The 24276-nt window shown below is 32.2% G+C and overlaps 2 protein-coding genes and 1 non-coding gene across 3 annotated transcripts; all 3 read left to right on the forward strand.

The window, feature by feature from the left end:
* Positions 1–4822: 4822 nt before the first annotated feature.
* Positions 4823–7473, forward strand: LOC132033225 (agglutinin-like). The gene is made up of 5 exons (XM_059423135.1): positions 4823–4958; positions 5076–5294; positions 5383–5733; positions 6382–6618; positions 7077–7473. Exons 1-5 carry the CDS (start codon positions 4956–4958, stop codon positions 7323–7325), a joined length of 1059 nt encoding a protein of 352 aa, XP_059279118.1. The 5' UTR covers positions 4823–4955; the 3' UTR covers positions 7326–7473.
* Positions 7474–11863: 4390 nt separating this feature from the next.
* On the forward strand, positions 11864–12391 carry LOC132034778 (uncharacterized). Its single transcript, XM_059425139.1, has one exon. It carries the CDS (start codon positions 11864–11866, stop codon positions 12389–12391), a length of 528 nt encoding a protein of 175 aa, XP_059281122.1.
* Positions 12392–21711: 9320 nt separating this feature from the next.
* On the forward strand, positions 21712–21784 carry TRNAA-UGC (transfer RNA alanine (anticodon UGC)). The gene has a single exon. It is a non-coding gene; the product is annotated as a tRNA-Ala (tRNA).
* Positions 21785–24276: the final 2492 nt, after the last annotated feature.

A 24276-nucleotide genomic window follows, 5' to 3' on the forward strand; every position in this document is an offset into this window, starting at 1 on the left:
GTATAAAAATCCAGCGCGAATGAGTATTTACTCCTGAATTGAAACGGAAAGAATATCATTTATGGCCAAATATTTTGAATATTGTTGTTGTTATTATTGGAAGTTTTTTAATCCAGAGAGTAGTAGTGTGCTTTTAGCATATCTTTGGTATTAAAGAGGAAACTTTAAGTTAATCACCCACTCACCATTATCTTCTTTATTGGTTTTTTTCTTAATTACCCACTATGTACTTTGGGCTAAAAGGTTCTAGATTACATATTTACATTGCATTATGTCACGTGCAAAATTTAATCACCTTTCAAAAGCATTAAAGCTAAGATCATTCGTTCCTTATTTGTCAAATAATTAGCAACACTAATCGTTGTCTAATTAAAAAAAAAAGAATCTTTACAAATCATACGCCATTGCAGCAGGAATGAATTCTACTTAAGGATTAGACGTGTTGCTCCAGGGAAAATAAACGTGCAACGATTACTATTTGGTGAGTTCGATAATATTTTATGCCCCTACCTTGACCCAAAGCCTACATGACAATCCTTTAAATCCTAATTGATTTTGAACCAAGTGTGTCTACATTAGCGGAAAAATACATGAAGGGCAAGCCTATGGTTCTACGTGTATGCATTTGAACATCTTTGTGAGTGAGAGAATTAATTCTTTCTATTTGATATCCCATTTGTGTTTTGAATTACATTTTTCAAGTGTGGAATTCTCTCTTGAGTGTGAGGGCACATGAAAATTTGAGTTGTGAATTTGTTCCATTTTCCAATTGAGAGGATTGAACAAAAGAAAGTTTTTTTGTGATAATGAGGAAAATTTTGAAGCTTTAGAGTCATGACTTGATTGCTACTTTGATTAACTTGGTGTTTGAGCATTTGAAATGAAAATGAAATTTTTGAGAAGAAGTTAATGATTCATATGTTTTGGATTAACTATTGGTACCAATCAAAGTCATGTGTTTGTGCTGAAAGTAGACTTTTTGACTTGATATGATGTTGGTGCACTTTTGAATTGAGTCCTTTGAAGGAAATTGTATGTTTTTATTTGCTTGAGGACAAGCAAAGGTTTAAGTTTGGGGGTTTGATAAATTAGTATTTTTACCAACTTATCTCTTCTTTATGCTTAGATTTTTTGTTATGTTTGATTGGAAAAATAGTGCATTTACTATGGTTTGCTTTAATTTTATAGGTCTATATGATTGAGAATTGATCGGGAAGAAAACCAAGTGAAAACAAGTCAAAAGGAGGCTAAATTGTAAAAAATGAGAAAATTGGCTAAAAGTGCAAAAAGTGGCCAGAATTGCAATTCCAATTTTTTTTTGAAAATATGAGGCTATTTTTGTCAAGTCTTAATGTGGGAAAATTGAGAATTATAAAAGCAAAGCTTGGAGAAAATATTTATTATCTTTGGTCATTTCTACAAGACTTTTTGGAGCTAGGGTTCTTACACCATCCTTGGGTGTTGAAGATTTAAAGATTTGTTTGAGCAATTTTTTGAACCTTTATTCATTTCTTTGATTCCTTGCTTTGTATTGAATATTTAAGTGTGTAGTATTTTATTCTTTCACTTGAATCTTGTTGTGATTATTCATTATCATGTGTTGGATTAAAACTCTTGTTTTGCTTATGTATTAATCGATTTTTATTTATAATGAAGTGGGTCCTTGTTTCTTTAATTAATCTTATTCTTTAATGTTTCTTAAGGAATTAACTAACCCTAAGACTCGCCCATTTACTTTGATTTGAGTTCGGAAGAGGAAAATTGAGGTTGGGAAAGTTTAATTAACAAGGATTTGGGGCTTTAAACCTCATCTAATAACTTGAGCTAGGAATAGAAAAGTTAACTTGAGATTCAATTGGTATGCTTAATATCACACTCTAGGGCATGAAAAAGTTTAGAGTGAAATTCATTGATTTGGTTGGAAGACTTTCAATGAGATTTCAGAAATCATGATCTATTAATATAAACTCGCTCTTAATTGTAAAATCGTAAAATACATTGGATCGTTACTTGAGTGTAAATTCCCTTGTATCCATGCTTGTAGCATTTATCATTTTACTTGCTTTCTAGGTTAGTTTTCTCTTTGTTAGTTTTTAAATCAAAAATCAAATATTGAAAATGTGTTTGGCTTAGCTTAGTTAGTAATAAATCCTTAACTTTCTTAATCGCCTTTATATTGTTCTCTGTGGGATCGACCCCAACTCATAATTGGGTAAATTATATTGCGACGATCGTGTACACTTTCTCTTTGAGGAATAGATTTGAACGTTATCAGTACTCGCTCTTACATGTAGTACTAGTTATGTGAGGCCCGTCCTAAGCCCGGGCCCAAACTCAAGATATAAAAGTAGATATTTTAATTAAAGAAATACAATTTGTGTTAGTACAAGTGTACAACAACAACAACAACCATATACCCATTGTAGTCCCACAAGTGGGTAATTACGTTAGTAATAATTAAATTTCATATAAGTATATTTTCAATATATGAAAGCAAAACTTTCATTCCACTCCTTTAATATTTTAACTTCCATTTTGATGAAATTATTTACTTCAAATCAAATGCGGAGCCAGAATTTGACATTTATAAGTTATGTATTCTAATTTTCTGAAGTTATTTAGTTCTAAATAAATAATCTATACATAGTTAATGAACTTTTAAGACAAATACACAATTTAACTTGTGCAGCGGATAGAGCTGTTCCTCCCTTAATTAGGGATTAGGGGTTCGAACATGGATATGGAAAAAATCTTTGGAGGGAGTGCTTCCCCCGATTGGGCGCGATACAGTGCGAATTATCTGGATTAATTGGGCTCAAATGCGGATATCGAGCACCAAACAGAAAACCAAAGAACATGAAAAATGAGGTAGGAGGTTCATAGCTTTTGAAAAGTAGACCTTAAAAACAAAAAAAATAAATTTGACTTAAATAAATAAGATTAGGACCTAAAAGTAATTAATTAAAAAGTTTTAAAAAAATTGAAAATTCTTGTGAGGACTACAAAAGTCCCTAAGTTTGCTCTTATATATAGTAGTAATAAGTAAAGTAATGAAAAGTAAACAATAAAATTAAAAATTAAATTTGACCTTAAAAAATAAATTTAGGACCTAGAAGTAATTAATTAAAAAATATGACACATAAATTGAAAAAAGATTTATCCGCACTATGTGCTTAGATCAAACCAATAGATGCATGTTAATTGTTAGGTGTTTGTATATAAATTTGTGTCTCTTAACCATGATTAATAACTCATGTTCTTACTTCAATAAGTTACTTAATCATAATAAATTAAACAGGTCTGGTATAAAAGTTCAGCGTGAATGAGTATTTACCCATGAATTGAAACGGAAAGAATATCATTTATGGCCAGATATTTTGATTATTATTGTTGTTATTATTGGAAGTTTTTTAATCAAGAGAGTAGTAGTGTGCTTTTAGCACACCAAATGGTTTTTTTCCTAATTACCCACTATGTATTTTGGGCTAAAAGTTCTAGATTACATATTTACATGCATTATGTCACGTGCAAAATTTAATCACCTTTCAAAAGCATTAAACCGAGACCATTCGTTCATTATTTGTCAAATAATTAGCAACACTAGTCGTTGTCTAATTGAAAAAAACAAAAAAGAATCTTTACAAATCATACGCCGTCTATTTAAGGATTGGACGTGTGGCTCCAGGGAAAATAAACGTGCAACGATTACTATTTGGTGAGTTCCATAATTTTTTAAATTATAATCTTTGTAATATCATAAATTGTTAAATTTTCTGGCTTATAGTACTTTTGTTGCTCCAGAGAAATTTTCTTTTAGATTAATATTTTGTGAACAACATCAATGTAGTACTTGAGAGTAAACTACTCATGAATATTTAGAAGACGTGAGGATTTAGGGGTAAAAATTCATCCAGATATTGTGTCTTTCGTACTTATATTTATCACTTAATGATAGTTAAATATATTTTCACATTAATCTTTAATTGTTAAAGTTAAATTAGATTCGATATAAGTACCAAATGCTAATAGATTGTCATCAGGATATAACTGTAAACTGTAAAGGTGGATTAACAGTCTGTTTGGATTGGCTTATAAGTTGCTTATAAGCTGTTTTCAGCTTTTTTGAGTGTTTAAAGCCATTTTGTGCATAAAATAAGCCCCCCCAAAAATAATTGGCGCTTTTACTTTTATTTATCTAAAAAGCGGTATAAAAAAAACAAATTATAAGTCCAAAAAAAATAAGTTAGCCTACCCAACTTATTTTTTTTTTGCTTTATAAAAAAGCTTTCAAACATAAGTATAAGGCTTATTTTAAGCCCATGCAAACAGGCTCTAAATCGATGCAAACAAGAGAAGCCGCACTTTTAAGAAAACTGTTAGGAAAAACTATAATAATTGTTCCCCTTATTCTGATCGTTTCAAATTTAAATACGATATCGTAACAATGTTGTTATATTAAAAAGAATTTAGGTTATCGAGTGGCAAAAAGACATTACCAACTTGAGTTTTGTCCTTGACGATATGAAATTAACGTGTATTAATTAATTGTAATTAAATCATCATAATTTTTATAAAGCCACGTGTATTTATTGATCAGGTACATTGCTTCTAGATCAAAATCTTAATACTAGTTAGTTTAGAGCCGCAGTTTAGTATACAACTATACATTACACATACACAAAATAACTTTTTGAGTTTCAAATAAGATTCTCACGTTAATTTGTTGTGATTCTATCCTTTGCTTAATCACCTCTACTCTCTTTTCTTCACCTCCTATGTATACAACAAAGCACGTGATCCCTTTCTTAAAACTAGTGACCTAGTTTGTTACTCTTCTAACACCTTATATAGAATGAACAAGTTAAACAAAATAATCATCAGGAGGTTATTAGCATAACTATTAAGAGAACTAAAAGGATCGAAAATTTTACAAAAATCAAAGCAAATCGCCAGAAATGGTACGTACCTTGCCTTCTCTTCGTTCACATATCACTATACCCGTTCTGTTTTTTTTTTTGTTTTTTTTTATTGCAAAATAATACTACTAATATAGGGATGAAATTAATTATGTGAAGGGAAATCAAGTGAGTTATGATCAAGCTGATACAATATTGGTGGAGCCATGGGGAGGTGGTACTGGTGGATCACAATGGAATTACAAGTTTAAAAGTCCAATTAAAGAAATATTAATAGGGCATGGAGATATTATAGACTCCATCATGTTTAGAACTGTTAATGAACAAGGTACCATTGACTCACCAAGGTTTGGTGGCAGTGGAGGTCGAAAAGTCAAGGTACGTTGGTGGTCAACAACTCAACATATTATTAGAATTTCTAGCTTCGCTACTAATTTAACCGATATGTGATTTGCACAAATGATAGGTTATTATTGAAGCGGCTCCATTGGAATATTTGACAGGAATCAAGGGGACATTTGGAAATTATGGTGGCCATTTGGTTATAAGATCTCTAAATTTTATAACAAATGCAAAAAAATATGGACCATTTGGGACTGAGTCTGGTGGAAACCCATTCTCACTTGTGATGAAAGAAGGTGGAGCCATTGTTGGATTCCATGGTCGTGCTGGGGTGTACCTTGATGCTATTGGTGTTTATTTGCAGAAACTTACTCCTCCCACTTCACCAAATGAACCTGCAAAAAAGATTGAGCCAAATGAACCTGAAAAAAAGATTGAGCCAAATGAACCTATGGTTGAAATTGAAATCCATGACGTACGTACATATACTAACTTTTTTTCTCTTAATATGAATTGTCTAAATTTCACTTCTTAGTTTATTTTATCATTTTTTTCTTTAGCCAATTTCGGTGTTTATACTAAATCAATAGATACATTGGACATGTGTCTGTACGTCAACATCGGTTGATTTCATCGATGATCACTGAACTTAATTACTCTTTGTAACGCTAAAGTCACAAAACTATTAACGGTTGAGTCAGTAAACTAGCTATTTGTAACAATAAAGTCACAAGAATAATTTTGTGACAATAAAATTAGTTTAATGACTTTAATTACTGTTATAAAAGATATACTATGGTTTTGTGACTTTAGTGTTACGAAGAGTAAATTTAGCGATCATCAGTGAAATTAACCTGGTAGACTTAATTCTCTCACACTTAATATATATTTTCACGTTATTAAAATTGTTTAACCATGATAAATTAATATGATTTAGTATAAATACTTATTAAATACGAGCAGGTTTTTACATCTAGTGACATGTGTATTCACTATTTTGTGACAAAGAATAGGAACTTATTAAATTATAAAGTTCTAGTTTTTAACAATTTTATTTTTTTGTATGAAAATGTAATGAACATGTAATTTTAACATACCTTTTAACTTTACATATTACAAACAGAAAATGGAAGTGATGAAGACTATTGTGCCACGTAGTGCTGGACCTTGGGGTGGATATAGTGGAAAAGGCTGGGATGATGGAGTATTTTGTACTATCAAACAAGTGCAAGTGCATATGAATTTATATAGCTCAGCTATATCAGGAATTCAAATTGAGTATGAAAAGGAATTAGACAAAACATCATTTTGGTCACAACTTCATGGTGGTGTTGGAGCTGGGACTGACACAATTAGAAAGGTATGAATAATATTATCTACTTTTGGATCGTTCATACATCTATTGTTAGCAAATCGTCTCGTATTTGTTTTTCCTATTAACAGACGTCCAATAAATTTGGTGGATTCCACGTGTCCAAATTCTTCGAGAAAAAAGTCCAAATTTATCCTCCAACTTTTGACCAAGGTTTAGAATTAACATCCAGACTCGCAAAGTGTAGCTACGTTAATGGTCAAAGGCAGAAATGATTTTTTTTACTAAAAGTATAATGGAGAGCAAATTAAGTGATTCAATTTCGGATACAAGTGACTTTTGACCATCTTCTCTAATTTGAATGTAGAGTACTGGATATAAAAGTTTCATATATATAATCATATCTAATTAATTTGAAATTGAGATATAGTTGATTGATTTTTATTATTGTGAAGGGCTAAAGAAATTCGTTCATTAAACTTTTTGTCGGTTTCATACACTTGCAGATAATCATTGATGGTAAAAATGAGTTCTTGATTGGAATTGAAGGTTTTTATAGTCCAGTGAACGACAATGGGGGCCTAGATGCAATAAGACAAATTGCATTTTATACAAATAAGGGAAAATATGGACCTTATGGAGCTGAAATTGGAACTTATTTTAGCTCTTCAGCAGCTAGAGGAAAAATTACAGGATTTCATGGGAGAAGTGGTGTATATTTGAATGCTATTGGTGTGCACATGGAATATTTCTAATTTCTCGTCATGTTAGATTTTCAATTATGTGGAACATAAGAGCCATGATGAGAAATGGAGACTATATACTACACGATTCAAGTGTAGATGTTAACAATTGTAATATTTCTTGTTGTCAATAAAATGATACTACTAATTATTAGAGCAACTAGTTGTGGTTTCAAAATTCTTTGTGGCATCCACCTGATATTTTCCTCAAAAACTGATAATATACTTTTTGGTTCTCTTCGAAATTTCTGTAACTGATTTGTTCGTGAAAAATCTTTTTGATAATGAGCGGTAATATGAGTTGAACTCAGGACGTCTGCCAGCTCTAATATCATGTTGGAGTATCCGATCATTTCATCTAAAAGCTTATACTATTAAAGAAAACACATTATTATTTATTTAATATTTCCTCAACACGCAAAAACTTAAAAAAAAAATTTAAAGAGAAATTCATGTCCAAATGCAATTTCATCTTTCAAATATTCTTTCCAACATCAATTTTTTTTTTTTTTTTTTTTAAAAGTCCAATCAAATATTACCCACGCAGTAATTTGGAACATTACAGAGCAATACTACTTTCCAAAACAAAATAAGTTTACTACCAGTAACAGATAGCAGACATCGCGGATGTAGCTTAGATGGTAGAGCGTTCGCTTTGCATTTCCATCTTTTTCCCCTCGCCTTTTTAATGATTTTTCAACTCATTGCTGACTCTCGGTAGTGTAACACAGTATATTTCTACTTCCCCATTCTTCAATTTCTGCACAAACTAAAAACGAGATATGACGTTAAAAAAATATAGATAAAAAGTTAGTTATTCAAAATATGATTCCTAATTTAAATAGATAAAAAGTTAGTGTTCCAAAATGTCATTCTTTAACTTAACTTCACTGAGGAGTGAGGACTATATATGTGTTAAGTGAGATTTGATCCTTGTTCCTGTTAAATAACTAAGTACGTTAATCAAGTGCACTATTAAGCCTTTTTGTAGCATGAGTGTCATTAAGTAATATTGGATCAATTATAGAAAAATATGTACATATATCTAATTTTGCGGATTGACTACGAGTTCCCGTGCCACAAAATTTGCGCATAAATTCGCCCTTCGTTGTAGGTTGTAGCCACTCTCTTTTTCATATCAACGGCTATGCACACTACAAAAAAACCCTCAATTGCCAACGGATTTTACCAACAAACCAAATTCATTAGTATATCAGTAACAGATTACTAACAAATTGGTAGCTGATTTGTTATTTAGAATTTAGCAACAGATTCCGAATGGAATACCAACCAAAATTGTACTAACTAAATAATTTAGTTGGTAAATATGGCGGGAAAAAATGGCGCCTAATCTAGTAACTTCCTACCAACGAATTACCAACCGAAATATTACCAACAAACACCTTTTGTTGGAGATATTACCATCGGAGTATATATCGGTTGGTAAACATGGCAGGAAAAAGTGGAATATAGTTTATTAACATATTACCAATGAATTACTAACTAAATATTTACCAACTACGGGATTTCGTTGCTAATTTTACCAACTAATTAGATATGTGTTGGTAAATTACCAACTGATTGTTATTTGTAAGGAACTTACCAACGAACATTCAATCGGTTAGAAAGTTTTACCAACTGATCAATTTTGTGAGTCAGTAAATTACTAACAAACTAGAATTAGTTGGTAATAAACCAACCGATTATTAATCCATTGGTAAAATTTACCAATCGATCCATTTTTAGTTGGTAATATTACATACGGACACCGAATTGGTTAGTAATTGCTACTAACTAAGATCAAATCTGTTGGTAAATTACCAAGTGATACTGAAATAGTTGGAAAATTTAGCAACTAAATGATTATATTGGTTGGCAAATTACCAACTGGTGCTGAAACAATTGGCAAATTTAACGATGGATACTAAATCAATTGATATTTTTTGACGAATTAAGCATTTATTGGTAAATTTAATGATGGATTCTAAATCAATTGATATTTTTGGACTGATCTAGCATTTAGTAAATTCATCATTACTTATCTATCTATTATATTGTACAATATGTTCATGAATAATTGTACTAATTTCATAAGCTCTAACGGTTATCATGATTCTTTTTTGAATTCTTTGTGAAAAGAAAAAGATAATACCTATGGTAGAAAGACTAGTCATTTTTTTTTAATTTTCAATATGTTAATATAGACACTAATGCTATGTAAATATCTCAACTCGTTGTTCAAACAATTATTTAGTCTAGAGTTCCTAGAGCTCCTTGTTAGAAAATCCGTTATTTAAACTTCAAATAATTTGTTTCAACCATGCTAATAGTCCTACATTATTGGTTAATACAAAATGAAAATCGATTTACCAATGAGTCACTAAATGTTATGGATCTTACATATAATTTTGGAATTTATTAAGAAGTAATTCATGAGATCATGCACCTCACTTTCCTATTTACCATGGAAAGGGATACAACTGGTTGGTTCAACTTATTTTTGCAACAAAAAACTTGAATATACTTCTTTTAAGAAAAACCAAAACACCAAGTACTAACACTTAGATTCTTGCTAAAGTATTGATACTATACCCGAAATCCTGCAAATAGTCAATGGTCCAAATAAACGAAAGAATCGATTACGTTTTTCATATACATCCTCTTATAAATAGACTAAAAATCAAACCAAGTTCTTCTATTAGTACTTCATCCCTCTTTTTATTTATTCTTGTATTATTTATGAAATTGAGTGGAAAAATAAATAAAAGTTTTGAATTATGAACTAATGAATTAGCCCTTTTACTAGTTGTTGGATCATTAACACTCACTAACAAGAATTTTCGTTGGTCTATGAACGCGAATGATAAAAATCGAGCCAATATACTAATTCTTCATCCGCAAATAAGCCCTCCCTATAGGTTCTTTTCTCAAATAATAAATACTTGGAGGGGGAAATCTTGATAGGATTTGATAAAGCAAACAACAATAGAGAGAGAGAGGGGGGCAGAGAGAGAGAGAGAGAGAGAGAGAGAGAGAGAGAGAGAGAGAGAGAGAGAGAGAGAGAGAGAGAGAGAGAGTCACGCTCCAATCCCCCTGCTTCGGGACTTGTTGACGCATAGACTTGCTATAACTTGAAAGACGAGGCTTCAAAATTTGTATATTGATTTTGTTGCACCAAGTTACCTTGACCAATCAAGTTCCAAAGATAGTCCTTAATAATAGCTTCTAATGACAAATCAAGAGATTCTTTCACGTTCTTAGTTTTGTCTTCTTTTGTTGTTCTCTAATCAAATAAGAAAGTAACTTTACTTTTCATCTTCGATCTAAGGAACACCATCCTTGCACTAGCGAAAAGAATTCACCCCCGTTAACAATATAAATAATATCCCCAAACATATAGTTTGTGTATTTTTCATAAGTTAGGCGAATTGAAGTCGATCATCCTTTCTAAGTCAGGGCAATTGTAATTCCTTTTGATTGTTCTCTTGTAAGCTTCATTGTTCTCCGGTTCTCTGAACTTGGTATGCTTCAATTCTACCACATGTTGGAAGCAGTTTTATGTGTTTAAAATTGATGTGTTGTGCTTTTTTAATCCAATCGTAAAATCTTTGAACTTTGCGTGTCTGCAATAGAAAATCGACATCTCGTGTAGGAGTGTCCAAAACGCGAGTTGGAATTAAGTTTTGAAGTTGATATACACGTTTGGCCCGTCTCAATTTGGCGAAAGACCACTTGGAGCTTCACCCTGTAGTTTTGTGCAGCTTCAATGAGTTTTGTATATGAAATCTTACTCCCTATATCAAGAATCCTTCCCGTCATGTGGTAATCAAGAAGCCTTCCTCTCCAGTGGTGAGCTAGCCACATGTCTTCCTTACCTCCACATTCATGATCAAGCTTGGCTCCCGCATTCATGGTCAAATTTATCAACAAATTTAATCCATCAATTCAAGAACAAGCGATCAAGCCCTTGAGTAGATGATTGTGGGGAGAAGTGTGAAAAATTAAAGTTAATTTTTTGAAAGAATAAATATCATAGATATTTAGAAGAGTTTCTAGAAAGTTATAATGTAATATCTTTGATATATATTGTATTAGGAAATGTCTAGAAATTCTAGACACTTAGATATTTATAGTTGAGAATAGAATTATCTAGATCCTTTTGTATCTAGAATAATATCAAGATATTCTAGAGTAGTGGTAGGAGATAAAGATGACTAGATATTTCTAATGGATGTATCTGAAGTATTTCTAGAACTATCGCTACACAAGTATAAATAGGGGTGGCCTTAGTCATTTGTAACCAACCCCAATTGTAAGCTAATACTACCAATACAAGCCAATTCAAGTAAACTTTTCCTTTCCATAGTTTCCTCTTCTTTAGTTGAATCTTTTGACCTTAGTTAACGATTTTGGGCTAGCAGAAGGTTTCCCCGATTTACTTTTCTTCTGCTATATTTCTCTACATGGTATCAGAGCCATAGCCATATACGTTGGCTTCTGGATATATTTTCAAGATCGGGTTAGTGGTCGATTCAATTGTTTTTTTCTAAATGGATGTGTGTGGTCGTGTTAATGGAATGGGGATGGAATTATTGAACCAGTCCAACTACAAGGTATGGAAGACTTGTTTGGAGTCCTACCTTGTTGGTGAGGATTTGTGGGAAGTTGTCAATGGGAGTAACACAAATCCTCCTGCTGATGCACCGGAAAATAATGATGCACGTAAGAAGTGGAAGCAGATTAATGCCAAGGCGGAGTTCATCCTGAAGAGGTCCATCTCTCCCAGTTTATTCGATCATATTATAAGGTGTAAATCAGCTCACGAAATATGGAGGACCCTTGATCGTTTGTTCAACAAAAAGGATGAAGCTCGGCTACAGATTTTGGAGAACGAATTGGCCAACACCATTCAAGGTAATCTTTCTATTGCTGAGTACTTCTTGAAGATTAAAAACTTATGTTCTGAAATATCTCTATTAAATCCGGACGAGGCTACTTCTAAAGCACGAATGAGAAGAATTATCATTCGTGGTTTGAAGTCAGAATATATTCCTTTTGTTACATCAATTCAAGGATAGGCTCAACAACCATCCTTGGAGGAGTTTGAGAATTTGTTGTCATCACAGGAGCTACTAGCCAAACAGATGGTTGGTATGTCTAGAAGGGGCAGAAATGCCTTGTTGCTATGAAGGTACAAGAGGAATTTTAAAGAAATACAAAATCGAAGTTTCTCAAGAGAGATGATACATTCTCAATTCCATGAGGGGTCAAGCTCGCCAAGACAGAAGGAAGAGTATTCTAATAACGGTAAGAAGACTATTAAATGTTATCGATATGGTGAAGTAAGACACATAAAAAGATTTTGCCGAGCCAAGGAAAGCTACATGGCTCAAACTGAGAGAGCTCCTGAAGAAGAAGATTGGGGAAGGTGCTTTGTTGCTGAGACTCGAGTAGTAGATGCCTTGGCTTCTCTCAATTTCGAAAGAGGTGGATCGTGGATTCAGGATGTGGGCACCATCTCACTGAAGATGAATCTAAATTTTTCAACTTCCAAGAAAACAATGGTTGTGATGTCATTGTGACAACAGATAATATGGTCCATCACGTGGAGAAGGAAGACACTAGTGTCATCAACAAGAAGCAAGAAAATTCTGAAGATGTTCAGACTGGTAACGTGGTAGCTGCTACCGAGGAAATCAACGAAATTGTGATCCTGAAATTGATAATAAAAGTCTAGACGTGGAGGATGTTGAAGTAGATCCTGAGCATGAAGTTTCTGAAACTATATATGACAATGGTGACCATTCCGAAGAAAGCATTAAGGGAATTGTAGTGGAAGTTGAAGACTCTGGTCAATCATCTACCGTATCAAAGTCAATCACTAGCTCGATCAAATCCTTTGGAAGCGGATGGAGAAGCCGACGGTCAAATAAATGAAGAGGATGACTTTGAAGGCTCAATTTCATATGGAGATACAAGCGGTATGATTTTTGGAAGCTCGAAGGGCCAAACAATTTATTGAGGAGTTGAAAAGGGAATCTAGTGGTGGATCCTGTGTTGGTATTGAGGCTTCGAAGGAAATTCATGATCGGATAGTCACCGACTCAGGCGTTTCTCCAGATAACACAATTGTTAAGGAGCTAAGAGAAAGGGAGTCTCGGAAACTCAAGATAAAATTCGACGATGAAGATGATTCACGTGGTTCGCAAAGGCCAAAAAGAAATAGTGGCAACCGTACGCTTACGGAGATGAAATTTTATCAAGACGTATTCATGTTTCTTTGGAGGCCCAATTATCGGCCGGAAAACCATCATCATTTGAAGAGGAAGAAGTGTCGGAAAACATTGCGAGATCTTCACCAAGGCACGTCCAAAAGCTACGTCCGAGTTCTTCTCGCGACAAGTTGAGATAGCTTCCAAAAAATTACTTTATGGGGAGTGTGAAAAATTAAAGTTAATTTTTGAAAGAATAAATATCATAGATATTTAGAAGAGTTTCTAGAAAGTTATAATGTAATATCTTTGATATATATTGTATTAGGAAATGTCTAGAAATTCTAGACACTTAGATATTTATAGTTGAGAATAGAATTATCTAGATCCTTTTGTATCTAGAATAATATCAAGATATTCTAGAGTAGTGGTAGGAGATAAAGACGACTAGATTTTTCTAATGGATGTATCTGAAGTATTTCTAGAACTATCGCTACACAAGTATAAATAGGGGTGGCCTTAGTCATTTGTAACCAACCCCAATTGTAAGCTAATACTACCAATACAAGCCAATTCAAGTAAACTTTTCCTTTCCATAGCTTCCTCTTCTTTGGGTGAATCTTGACCTTAGTTAACGATCTTGGGCTAGCGAGTAGGTTTCCCAATTTACTTTTCTTCCTGCAATATTTCTCTACAAGAAGAATTAGAGGGCTACTTCTTTTGATTTAAGATAGTCTAAAAATTGTGATTTGCGTAAATTATTGAAATACGAATATTATTATTTTTCTTGTCTTTAATTTTTCAAATGCAAAATTTAGTGTTACACACATTAATTGAAATGGATGAAAGGAATTCATTGAAACAAATGTGTGTTCTGTCGACAAGTAAATTAAAATAGACCTATATAATGTGAAAAATAAAATATGTAGTGTAGCGTTTTTACATGATTAATTTTACATAATACTAAGTATTTTAATTAAGTGTTTGTCTTTGCATATTCAAACAACACCAAATGATTATAAATTCTAGTATTAATATTAATTTCATCGCATGTCCGAACTTAGAATTTTTTTTCGGACTTAATTTGTATTTTGCAGTTCAAGCAAATAATTTAGTGCAAGTAAAATTTTATTATTTTGTACAAATGATTAAGCGCAATTAAAATTTTATTATTTCATAAGAATTAATAAACAAGAATGCATGTATAAGTCGTGTGATTCGTTACTAGTAATATAACATAAGAATTTAAAAAATTGCAAAAATACTCCAAATAGAATACGGAAGAAGTCATTTAAATTGAAAAGTGTCCAAAGAAAAAAAGGAAAATATAAAATAAAGATGAAAAAGTTAAAACTATGCCGCCAAAACCCTCTACCTCAATTACATAGGCTCCGCGCCATTTTTCAGTTTCAACCCACGATCACAATTCACAATTCCAGTACTTTTATGTAAATCTCTTTCAATGTTTTCTCAATTGAAAGATAATCTCAAGCTACAGTCTCCCGCAATCCATCTGTCGCTCTTGGATTCTCAATCGCACAATCTTTGCGTCTAAGTGGTAAGTGTTCTTTATCAATCTTACATTTTCCTCGTTTGTTTGATTCGATCAATTCATTGTAGATCTGTTGATATGCTATATTTTTTTTGGCTAAAATATAGTATTTATATAGTTTGTTGGTTGATGGGTTATAGATTAAAGAAGATAGAATATAATGATACTTGTGTTTTCGAATCCCCTTGATAAAGGCTATTTCTCTAAGATAGTTGTGAAGTGGTTATGAAATTTACAGAAAGTACTTACTGTTTAAAAATTGTATGACTGTGCAAGTTGTTTCTGAACTTTCAGACACAATTGTGCTGTATCTGGTTCGTCAAAGTGGCATTATATTGAGCGACCAAAGGCGATTTAGAAAACGCCCCAGCTAGAATAATTTAGAGCCAAAGCTACAGCTAGAAATATCTTTCGCCAATTTGTCGGTGCATCTTAAATCAAGCAAACCTTATTTAGGAATTGATTAAGAAAACTAAATCGTGAACATATCCCAACATTTATTTAGGAGAGCCGGAAGCCTAACTCGGGAGATCGAGGCTTTTAAGGCGAAATGCGCATAATGTTCAAAATCGACTAAGTGAGAAATATGGCGAAGGGGTCGGCCCCTCACGACATACGAGGCGCTTACACTCACCGATTACATGCACAATACTTGGTAAATTCATTTTTTTTCGTCAAGTTATAATTTTTTCAAAGCTATTGCTTATGTACTAATTGTCACAGATGAGATTTTAATTTTAGGCTAAAGAACTAGGCGATCCTCAATGAGCTTTTGAAGAATACACATATCAATGCGAATGATGAGTTGTTTCAGGGAAGTCTAAGAGCATATATGTAAGTGACTACAAGCATGTTAATAGTATCTTCTTAGATTTGTGTTGAGGTTCGTGCTTAAATCATTCCTCATGTTTACTCCATTTATTAAGTACATAGTTATAATATTATTCAAGACAGAATTCATCCTCGTTGTTTGGAAAAGTGACCATGTTTGGTCCAGAACTAACTGGACATTAATCCAAATGGATTTTTGTTATTGCTTATAGTTCTCCAATAGTACTAGTTTACTTTGGACTATCAAAACATAGTTGTACGATGTATGTGGTCTTTTACGTCAGACGCAATAAGTACGATGAAAGCGTTAGATACATAACATTTGGGTAGAGGTATAAATTATCTACTAGTAGTTTTATGACATATAAGATCGACACTATAAATTTTGGTTACTGCTTTATTAGTTCTCCACCAGTACCACTAGTACGAGTACTTTTACTGGACTATTAAAATGCAGTCGTATGGTGTATGTAGTTTCCTAGCAAAACACAGCAATACGATTAGAAAAATTATTAACTAATTGACCGAAGTGAGATGCAAAAATAGCATAAAGACGTTCTTGTTAGACACATGACATTATGATAGAGATTTAATAATCTATTAGCACATACAACCTGACATGCTAGACTAACACTATAAATTAGTCTTAGATACTTATGTTATCATATTCTACGAAAGTAGACTTGCAATTCAATAGATCTCACTTTGTGTAAGATCTAGTTACTTTTTGGTTATGCTTGAGGCAAAAATAGTAATGCCTAATGTTGTAAATACAATACACCTTTATGTAAGATAAGCCGTGTTCTTAGATCTAAGAGAAGCCGACTTAAGAAAACGCATAATTCAAATACCTTTGTTGTGACAATTTATTTATTTTAATGGTACCTTTTTTCATAAATAGTTTGCCGGGGGGGAAGAATCTGTTGGCACTTTTTCCGAAAAATTAGCTAATTTTTCTTGAGTTAAATTTGTTCAAAGCAAAACTCAAGAGAATTATGATGTATATGCTCTTCTTAGACTGATGACAACAACGACTCAAGTAAGTATTACTTGTATTCATACACTTGGGTAATATTGAGTATGGGAATGATGTACCACTTAATCATTGGTTTGGGTACAAAATGTGATATCAAAAGATGACACCTTAAGGCTTTAAAGTTATTTATCACCATGGACTATTAGAGAGTAAAATGCTTGTAAAGTAGCTATTATATGGCTTCTCCGGCTCTTTGCTCCTTTTTATAATGGTTGCGTGTCCTAGATAGGAGTATGTTTTAACAAAAAAAAATTCTTGTTTAACTCCTATAACCACTTACATTTGGTTATATTGCTTTTGAAAAGAAATTTGAAATTTAAAGTCATCTCTGAGATTTCTTTGGTAGGAGATGCAAGCTTGCAATAGCATATCCTAAAGTTTAATCTATAGCCTCTGTTCAATCACTATTGGTGTGTACCGAAGGAATTTCCTTACTCGTTTTTTTACGTGACGTCGAATCACTTATACCGGACGTCATTTCAAATAGTATCATGTAGCTCTTATTTATAAGCATTTGTTGAAATTTTAATGAGAACTTGAAGGCCTATAGTTCGGTTATTTCTCCAACGGGGTTTGGCATAAATGGATATCGGGAACACACTATACATAGATGTTATTTACATATCTCATGGTTCACTCACATTTTGTTGAGTTTTGATATCACTAATCCTACATTCAACGAGTTAAGGAATATTGACCGAATTGGTTTTTATGATTGCTCATTTTGGAAAATCTTTCCACCTTCGGTGATTACTTATACTCTATATTTCACTACGAACATCCTTGTGGGGTCGTGTTGTCATTGTTTGATTACGGATGTATGGTTGTTTAAAAATTCAACATTATAACCCGGACCCATTAAATTTTAGTTATTGGTTAAATTTTCCGTTTTTGAAAGATTAAAGTAAATGAAATGTGAAAAAAATGATGAGCATTATATAGGATAGCGTTCCGACAACATGCAAATTCACGTTCCTCGGCACTTTGAGTAATTTTTGCCTTTTATTTAACTCCGATATGAGCAAACTCATGAACTCCCATGGTAGTGAAAGTGACTTCTTTATTTTATTTATGGACACACAAAACACTATATATCAGCCGTGTTGTCTCTCTAACTATTTCTTGATGATTTCTTAGCCCAATGTAGTGTTGAAGATCACGTACCGCATCTCGGCCTACGGATGAATTCATCGGGGGTGGGTGGAGTTAAAAAGGCATGCACTTATAACCTTGGTTCTCGGGCGGCTTTCTCGGGGAATTGTTCATGCATCATCCACAACTTCCGCTTCAACATCATGATTTTGATGCTCGGGTGAAGGCATGAGTTGTATATCGTTTACAAGAGATAGAGGAGGAGATGAAGCGAGGACATGAGAGAAGAGATAAGAGAAGAAATGAGACGAGAAATGCGTCGAAACAAGATACAAAATGCAGCAGCAAGTCGCGAGCGTGGCACAAGATTCTCTGAAGCCTCTCGTTCTCATTGATGGCCTACCTACATTGCCCACTTGTACACCGTCAGTTTAGACATGACATGCCATCAAATAATGATATGGATCATACTTAGATTTCTTTAACTCTTTATCTTAGACCGATTTTGCATTGTTTTATTGAAACTATGACTTATAAAAGAACAAATATTTTTGGATTTATTTTGGTGCTCTTTAGATTTTTTTTTAATGCTAGTATAAATTAATATAAATATTTAAAACGAAAATTTTACTATCGAATTATCATTCGATTAGTAAATTCTTGACAATTACTAACAAAAGTTTGTCTATTACTAGAATTACTAACCAATTACTAACATAATTTTAGAAAAATAAATAACCATACTTACTAACGAACTTAAAATTTGTTGGTAATTTACCAACATAACTTTTCCGTAACTAAAATTGCTAACTGATTACCGAGATCTTGAAAAATCTATTATCGGACTTGCCAACCAAGTTATTGTCCGTTAGTACGGTAGCGAATACCAACGACATTTCTTCTTCGTTACTATAGTTACCAACAGATTACCAATGAAATTGAATAACGAAGAACTAAATTTACTAACTCCTTTTCTATTCGTTAGTAAAGGTACTAACTGTATACCAACCAAAAATTGGTTAGTGAATTTACTAACGGAAATTTCAGGGCCAAGTTTCAAAAATTACCAACGGTTTGGGTGTTTACCAACTAATTTTTAGTTGGTAATTTTATAACGAATTAAAATTAGTAAGTAAAATTTACCATCGAGCCTTTAAACGGGATCAATATCGGTTGGTATTCGGTTGGTAACTCAATTTGCCAACTGATTTGATCAATTTACCAACGGATTTTTTTTGTTGGTAATTCGGGTTTCTTTTGTAGTGATGGGTTAAAGACAATATATCAAATAGCCAAGTTCAGGGGTAATTAAGACTACTGATAATTTAGGAATATAAATTATGCCTTTAAATTAGTAAAGATATAGTAGATAAGTTCAAATAATCCAAATCAATTAGCTTTAGTTATTACGCCATGCTCATTATTATCGTAATTACGTTAGGGGGCTTATTCTTTTGCCACATAATGGATGTCTATCACTTTTCCTGGTTAGCTAGAGCAACCAAACATAAAGTTAGGCCCGCGTAGAGTCCTCCCTAATGATTTTTTACTGTTTTGTTTCAAGTTTAGCACTATGTTTTGTAACTAATTGGTGACATTATTATAAATGTTTGTATGATTTTTTCAGTCCGTGGATATCAAACTGCGTTTGTGCATTTTGATTCTATAAGATTGCTATGATGATTATGTACAAATCTTCTAGGAAAACTAAAGCTAAAACTGCTTCTTCAAATTTGTAATTTACTGATGATTTGTATGATAGAACAAATATGAATTCTTGCGTATATCATTCATAGCCTTTGAGGAGAAACAAAAGTCATCCTCAGTTCCTCACGTCAACATTTTGGTGAGCATAGTCGGTCATGGTACTTATGTTGGTAGTAATTATCCCATAAAATAACATAATTGGATAACGTTTGGCGGTTGTTACGAAAGTTATGTGACTTTAGTATTTTCAAAAAGCAAATTTAGTGATCATCAGTGAAATTAACCTCATATATTTTTTTCACTTTTATATATATATATATATATATATTCTCACTTATTAAATTATTTAACCATGATAAATTACTAAAATTTGGTGTAAATATTCATCAATACGAGCAAGTTTTCACCGTAAGAGACACGTGGTGCATTCACTATTTTGTGACAAAGAATAGGAGCTTATTAAATTATGAACTTCTAGTTTTTAACAATTTTAATTTTTTGTATGAAAATTGTAATGAACATATAATTTTAACATATTTTTTAACTTTACGTATTGCAAACAGAAAATGGATGTAATTAAGACTATTATGCCACGTAATGCTGGACCTTGGGGTGGATATAGTGGAAAAGGTTGGGATGATGGAGTATTTTATAGTGGAGTATTCCATAGGAAAAATTATTTTGTGTAACTTCTTCTAAGAGGTAATTATTGATAATAACTATCTTTTGTAACAATTACATTTCATAGCTACATTTTCATTTCGTAGCTATATGATACATTAAGTTATCGTAGCTACGAATTGTAAATATGAAAAAGACGGATATGGATGACTAATTGCTCCTAAAAGGTAGTTATTTATATAAATTGCCCTATTTTATACTATTAAACAATTGCAAGTTCATGTGGATTTGAATATTTCAGCTATATCATGAATTCAAATGGAGTATGAAAAGAAATTAGACAGATGTTACTACTAATTGTTAGAGCAAAGGTAGTTGTGGTTTCGAATTTTGTGGCGTCCACCTGATATGTCCTTAATTTTTTAATTTTTTTTCCCCATGAATTGACAATATATTTTTTCGGTTCTGTTCGAAATTTTGAGACCGATTTGTGGATGAGGATCTATGGCCATAAATAATATTTTAATATGTGTAAATACTCAAGTAAATTAACATTGAAAAATTTGTTTGAAAGGTTTTTGAAGGGAAATAGTTAGCTTGCGTTCGACCGTAGATTTTGAATCCGATTTCGGAAATTTATCTTCAAATATTTGTTTGGCCATGAAAATTGAATAAATTTTAAAAATTTATCTTCAAATATTTCCAAGTTCCAAAAACTGGCTCAAACCCGTTTCCGGGAGAAATTTCACTTCCACTCACAAAATTTTAAATTTTTTCCAAGTAAAATGCATATCCAAACACAACTTTAAGTTCCAAAAATTACAACTTCAAAAACTCAAATTTTTAAGTTTCAAGTTTAAACTCATAGATTGAAGTGTGCGACAATTTCATCTAAAAGCTTAAGCATTTAGAGCAAGCAAAGTACACTATTATTTGTTTAATTATATCTTCAATACTCTCCTTACGTGCAGGTCTGATTGTTTTACATCAACCAATTATGTAAAAATTCTTTTTGATACGAGTGGTGATGAAATATGAACCCAAGACGTCTGTATGCTCTGACACTATGTTAACTATAAGAACGTCGCATCTAAAAATTTAAGTTATTACAGAACGCACTATTTTTTATTATTTAAGTATATTTTCATCACAGATAAACATAAAAAAAAAATGAAATTCATGTCAAGACACAATTTCAAGTTTCCAAATTCAATTTCTAATACTCTAATTTTTAAATTTCAATCAAATATTATCCAAACGGTAATGTTTGAATATTGTAGAGATATTCAATAGTAATACTTCGACTCAACCAAAAAACTGGGGGGTTGGGAAAAAAGTATCAACATTGGGGATGTAGCTCAAATGGTAGAGCGCTCGCTTTGCATGCGAGAGGCACGGGGTTCGATCCCCCGCATCTCCACTTTTTCCCTCACCTTTTTAATGATTTTTCAACTCATTGCTAACTCTCAGTAACGTTAACAATTTAATAAATAGAAAAACAGTTACATTTTTTTAATATATGTAAAAAAAAAAAATATATAAACAAATTCCTTTTCATGTGATGTAAATAACTGAAGCTGTTGAGTTCAAAGATGAATTAACATATTTCTACCGACTTTTAGTATAATTTCCAGGCTATGCTTTAATGTTTACCAATAATATGGCTTTACAGTTTCCATTTTCTCTTGTTTTTATCTAGATTAATTATTGACCTCTCTTGGTACTTGTTAGTATTAAATTAGTATGCCGTTTGACCTTTTATATATTCGAGGTATAATAACTTCGTCCATATACTCCTATGTGTTTATGTGTATGTAATACTATTAACTCTCTATATATAGTTGTCTTCTCCCAATCCCTTGTCATTCTCTATCACATTTAATTATTTCTATAGGATATATAAAGGCCAGAACTACGAAAACAACAGTTGACCACCAAATGGTATGAGTCTCTTTCTTTTAATTTTGAATAAGTTCCCATATAAGAAAGTATTTTGAGACTTAATTATATTGTATTTCACTATATATCTTTATTGATTTTTTGCTGTAAGAGAGCTATTAATTACTGGATATGATTTTGTGAAGGAATATCAAGGTGACTCAATATATGTGGAGCCATGGGGAGGCTCAGGTGGAATATGTGAATGGAGTTACAACCTAAAAGGTCCTATTAAAGAAATCATAATTGCTCATGGAGATGTTATTAACTCTATCATATTCAGAACAGTGGACACTGAACAAGGTACAACCATTGATTCACCACAATTTGGTGGGAATGGTGCGTCTCAAATTAAGGTATATATAGTCATCAACAAATTCTGGTAAACCTATAATTTTCTCACTAACACCTAGTAAAAGTGAAACCTCTTTATAACCGGCATAACTTGTTCTGATTTTTTTTTTTTTGCTATAGCGAAATGTTGTTATAAAAAACATATAATATAACATAACATGAAATTCGATTCCAATAAAAACTTGGTTGTTACGTTTTAGTAAATGCTGTTATATATAGAGGATGTTTGTTACAGAGAGATCTGACTGTAGATTGATTAATTGTTTTGTTTTTTGCTAGGTTATTATTGCGGGATCTCCTTCGGAATATTTGACGGGCATCAAGGGGACATTTGGAAATTATGGTGGCAAATTGGTTGTAAAATCTTTAAGTTTTATAACTAATTATGGATTGAATATTTATGGACCATTTGGGACTGAGTCGGGTGGTACCCCATTTTCACTTATGTTGAAAGAAGGTGGAGCTATTGTTGGATTTCATGGTCGTGCTGGCTCGAACCTTGATGCTATTGGTGTTTTTTTGCAGAAATGTGAAAAGTATGATGAAGCGTCAGTATTGTCACGTCGTCGTCGTGGTATTAGAGCAAGGATAGAGAAGGTATGAATGAACATACTCGCCTTTTGGTTCTTAGGGTTGAACTCGTTATGTTTTAGAAGTTATGAATTCAGAATTTATTATTTGCTTGTACTTTCTCCAATTGTTTTTCAATATATATCTACCAGACCACCACGTGTCAAAAAATTTGACTTCGATTGAACCAATTCAAATGATTCATATAACTAACCAAATTGATTTAGGATTTATATATATATATACATTCTTATATTAAGGGTGAAAGCTCTATGCTCACTTTGGTGTGTTCCTATTGCAGATAATTAACATTGATGGTGAAAAAGAAATTTTCGTTGCAATTGAAGGATATTATAGTCCGATGGGTTTCAATGGGATTATCTTCAAGATGGGAATAATGGGACAGTGAATATGAGAAACATTTCTAATTTCTAGTGAATTATTATCTTCAATTGTGTGGAAAAAAGAACTTTTGGTGTTTATGGTTGTAATGTTGGAGTTGGTTTATCTATTTTGCTTTTTATGCCTAATTGGTCCTACTCGTATAATTTGTCACGAGTAACTTTAATTTCAAACTAGTTAACAGGTTCGCGCGAACATGTCTTTATATGTTTATATGGCAAGTCATACAACAATAAACAACTATACGCAATGCAACTAGGTGAAAAAATATTTAAAAAATTTAAAATCAAATGTCTAAGCAAAAAAACTTAATATATATACAAAAAATAACTGTTGCCTCTCGATGAACAGTCATTTCAATTGAAAAGGCTCATTATATGATGATTTTAATTAGAAGTAACTGTTATTGGACTTTTTGTATTCTAGTTAAATATTGTTCACAAATAATATTCCATTAATTATTACAAGTAATGCTATTTATGGGTAAGGAAAAAAAAATGAGGGGTAAAATAAAAAGTTTAGGAAAAGAAATAGATATATTTGTTTTTTAAGAGTGGTGTTTATACCACCTTCTGCTCCATCGTTCTTCTTAACCATCTACTGAATTTTTTAATGATTGTTCTAATCACATCCTTATCCTATTTCATT

The sequence above is a fragment of the Lycium ferocissimum genome, chromosome 10 (genome assembly GCF_029784015.1).
Source record: "Lycium ferocissimum isolate CSIRO_LF1 chromosome 10, AGI_CSIRO_Lferr_CH_V1, whole genome shotgun sequence".
Lineage (NCBI taxonomy): Eukaryota > Viridiplantae > Streptophyta > Magnoliopsida > Solanales > Solanaceae > Lycium > Lycium ferocissimum.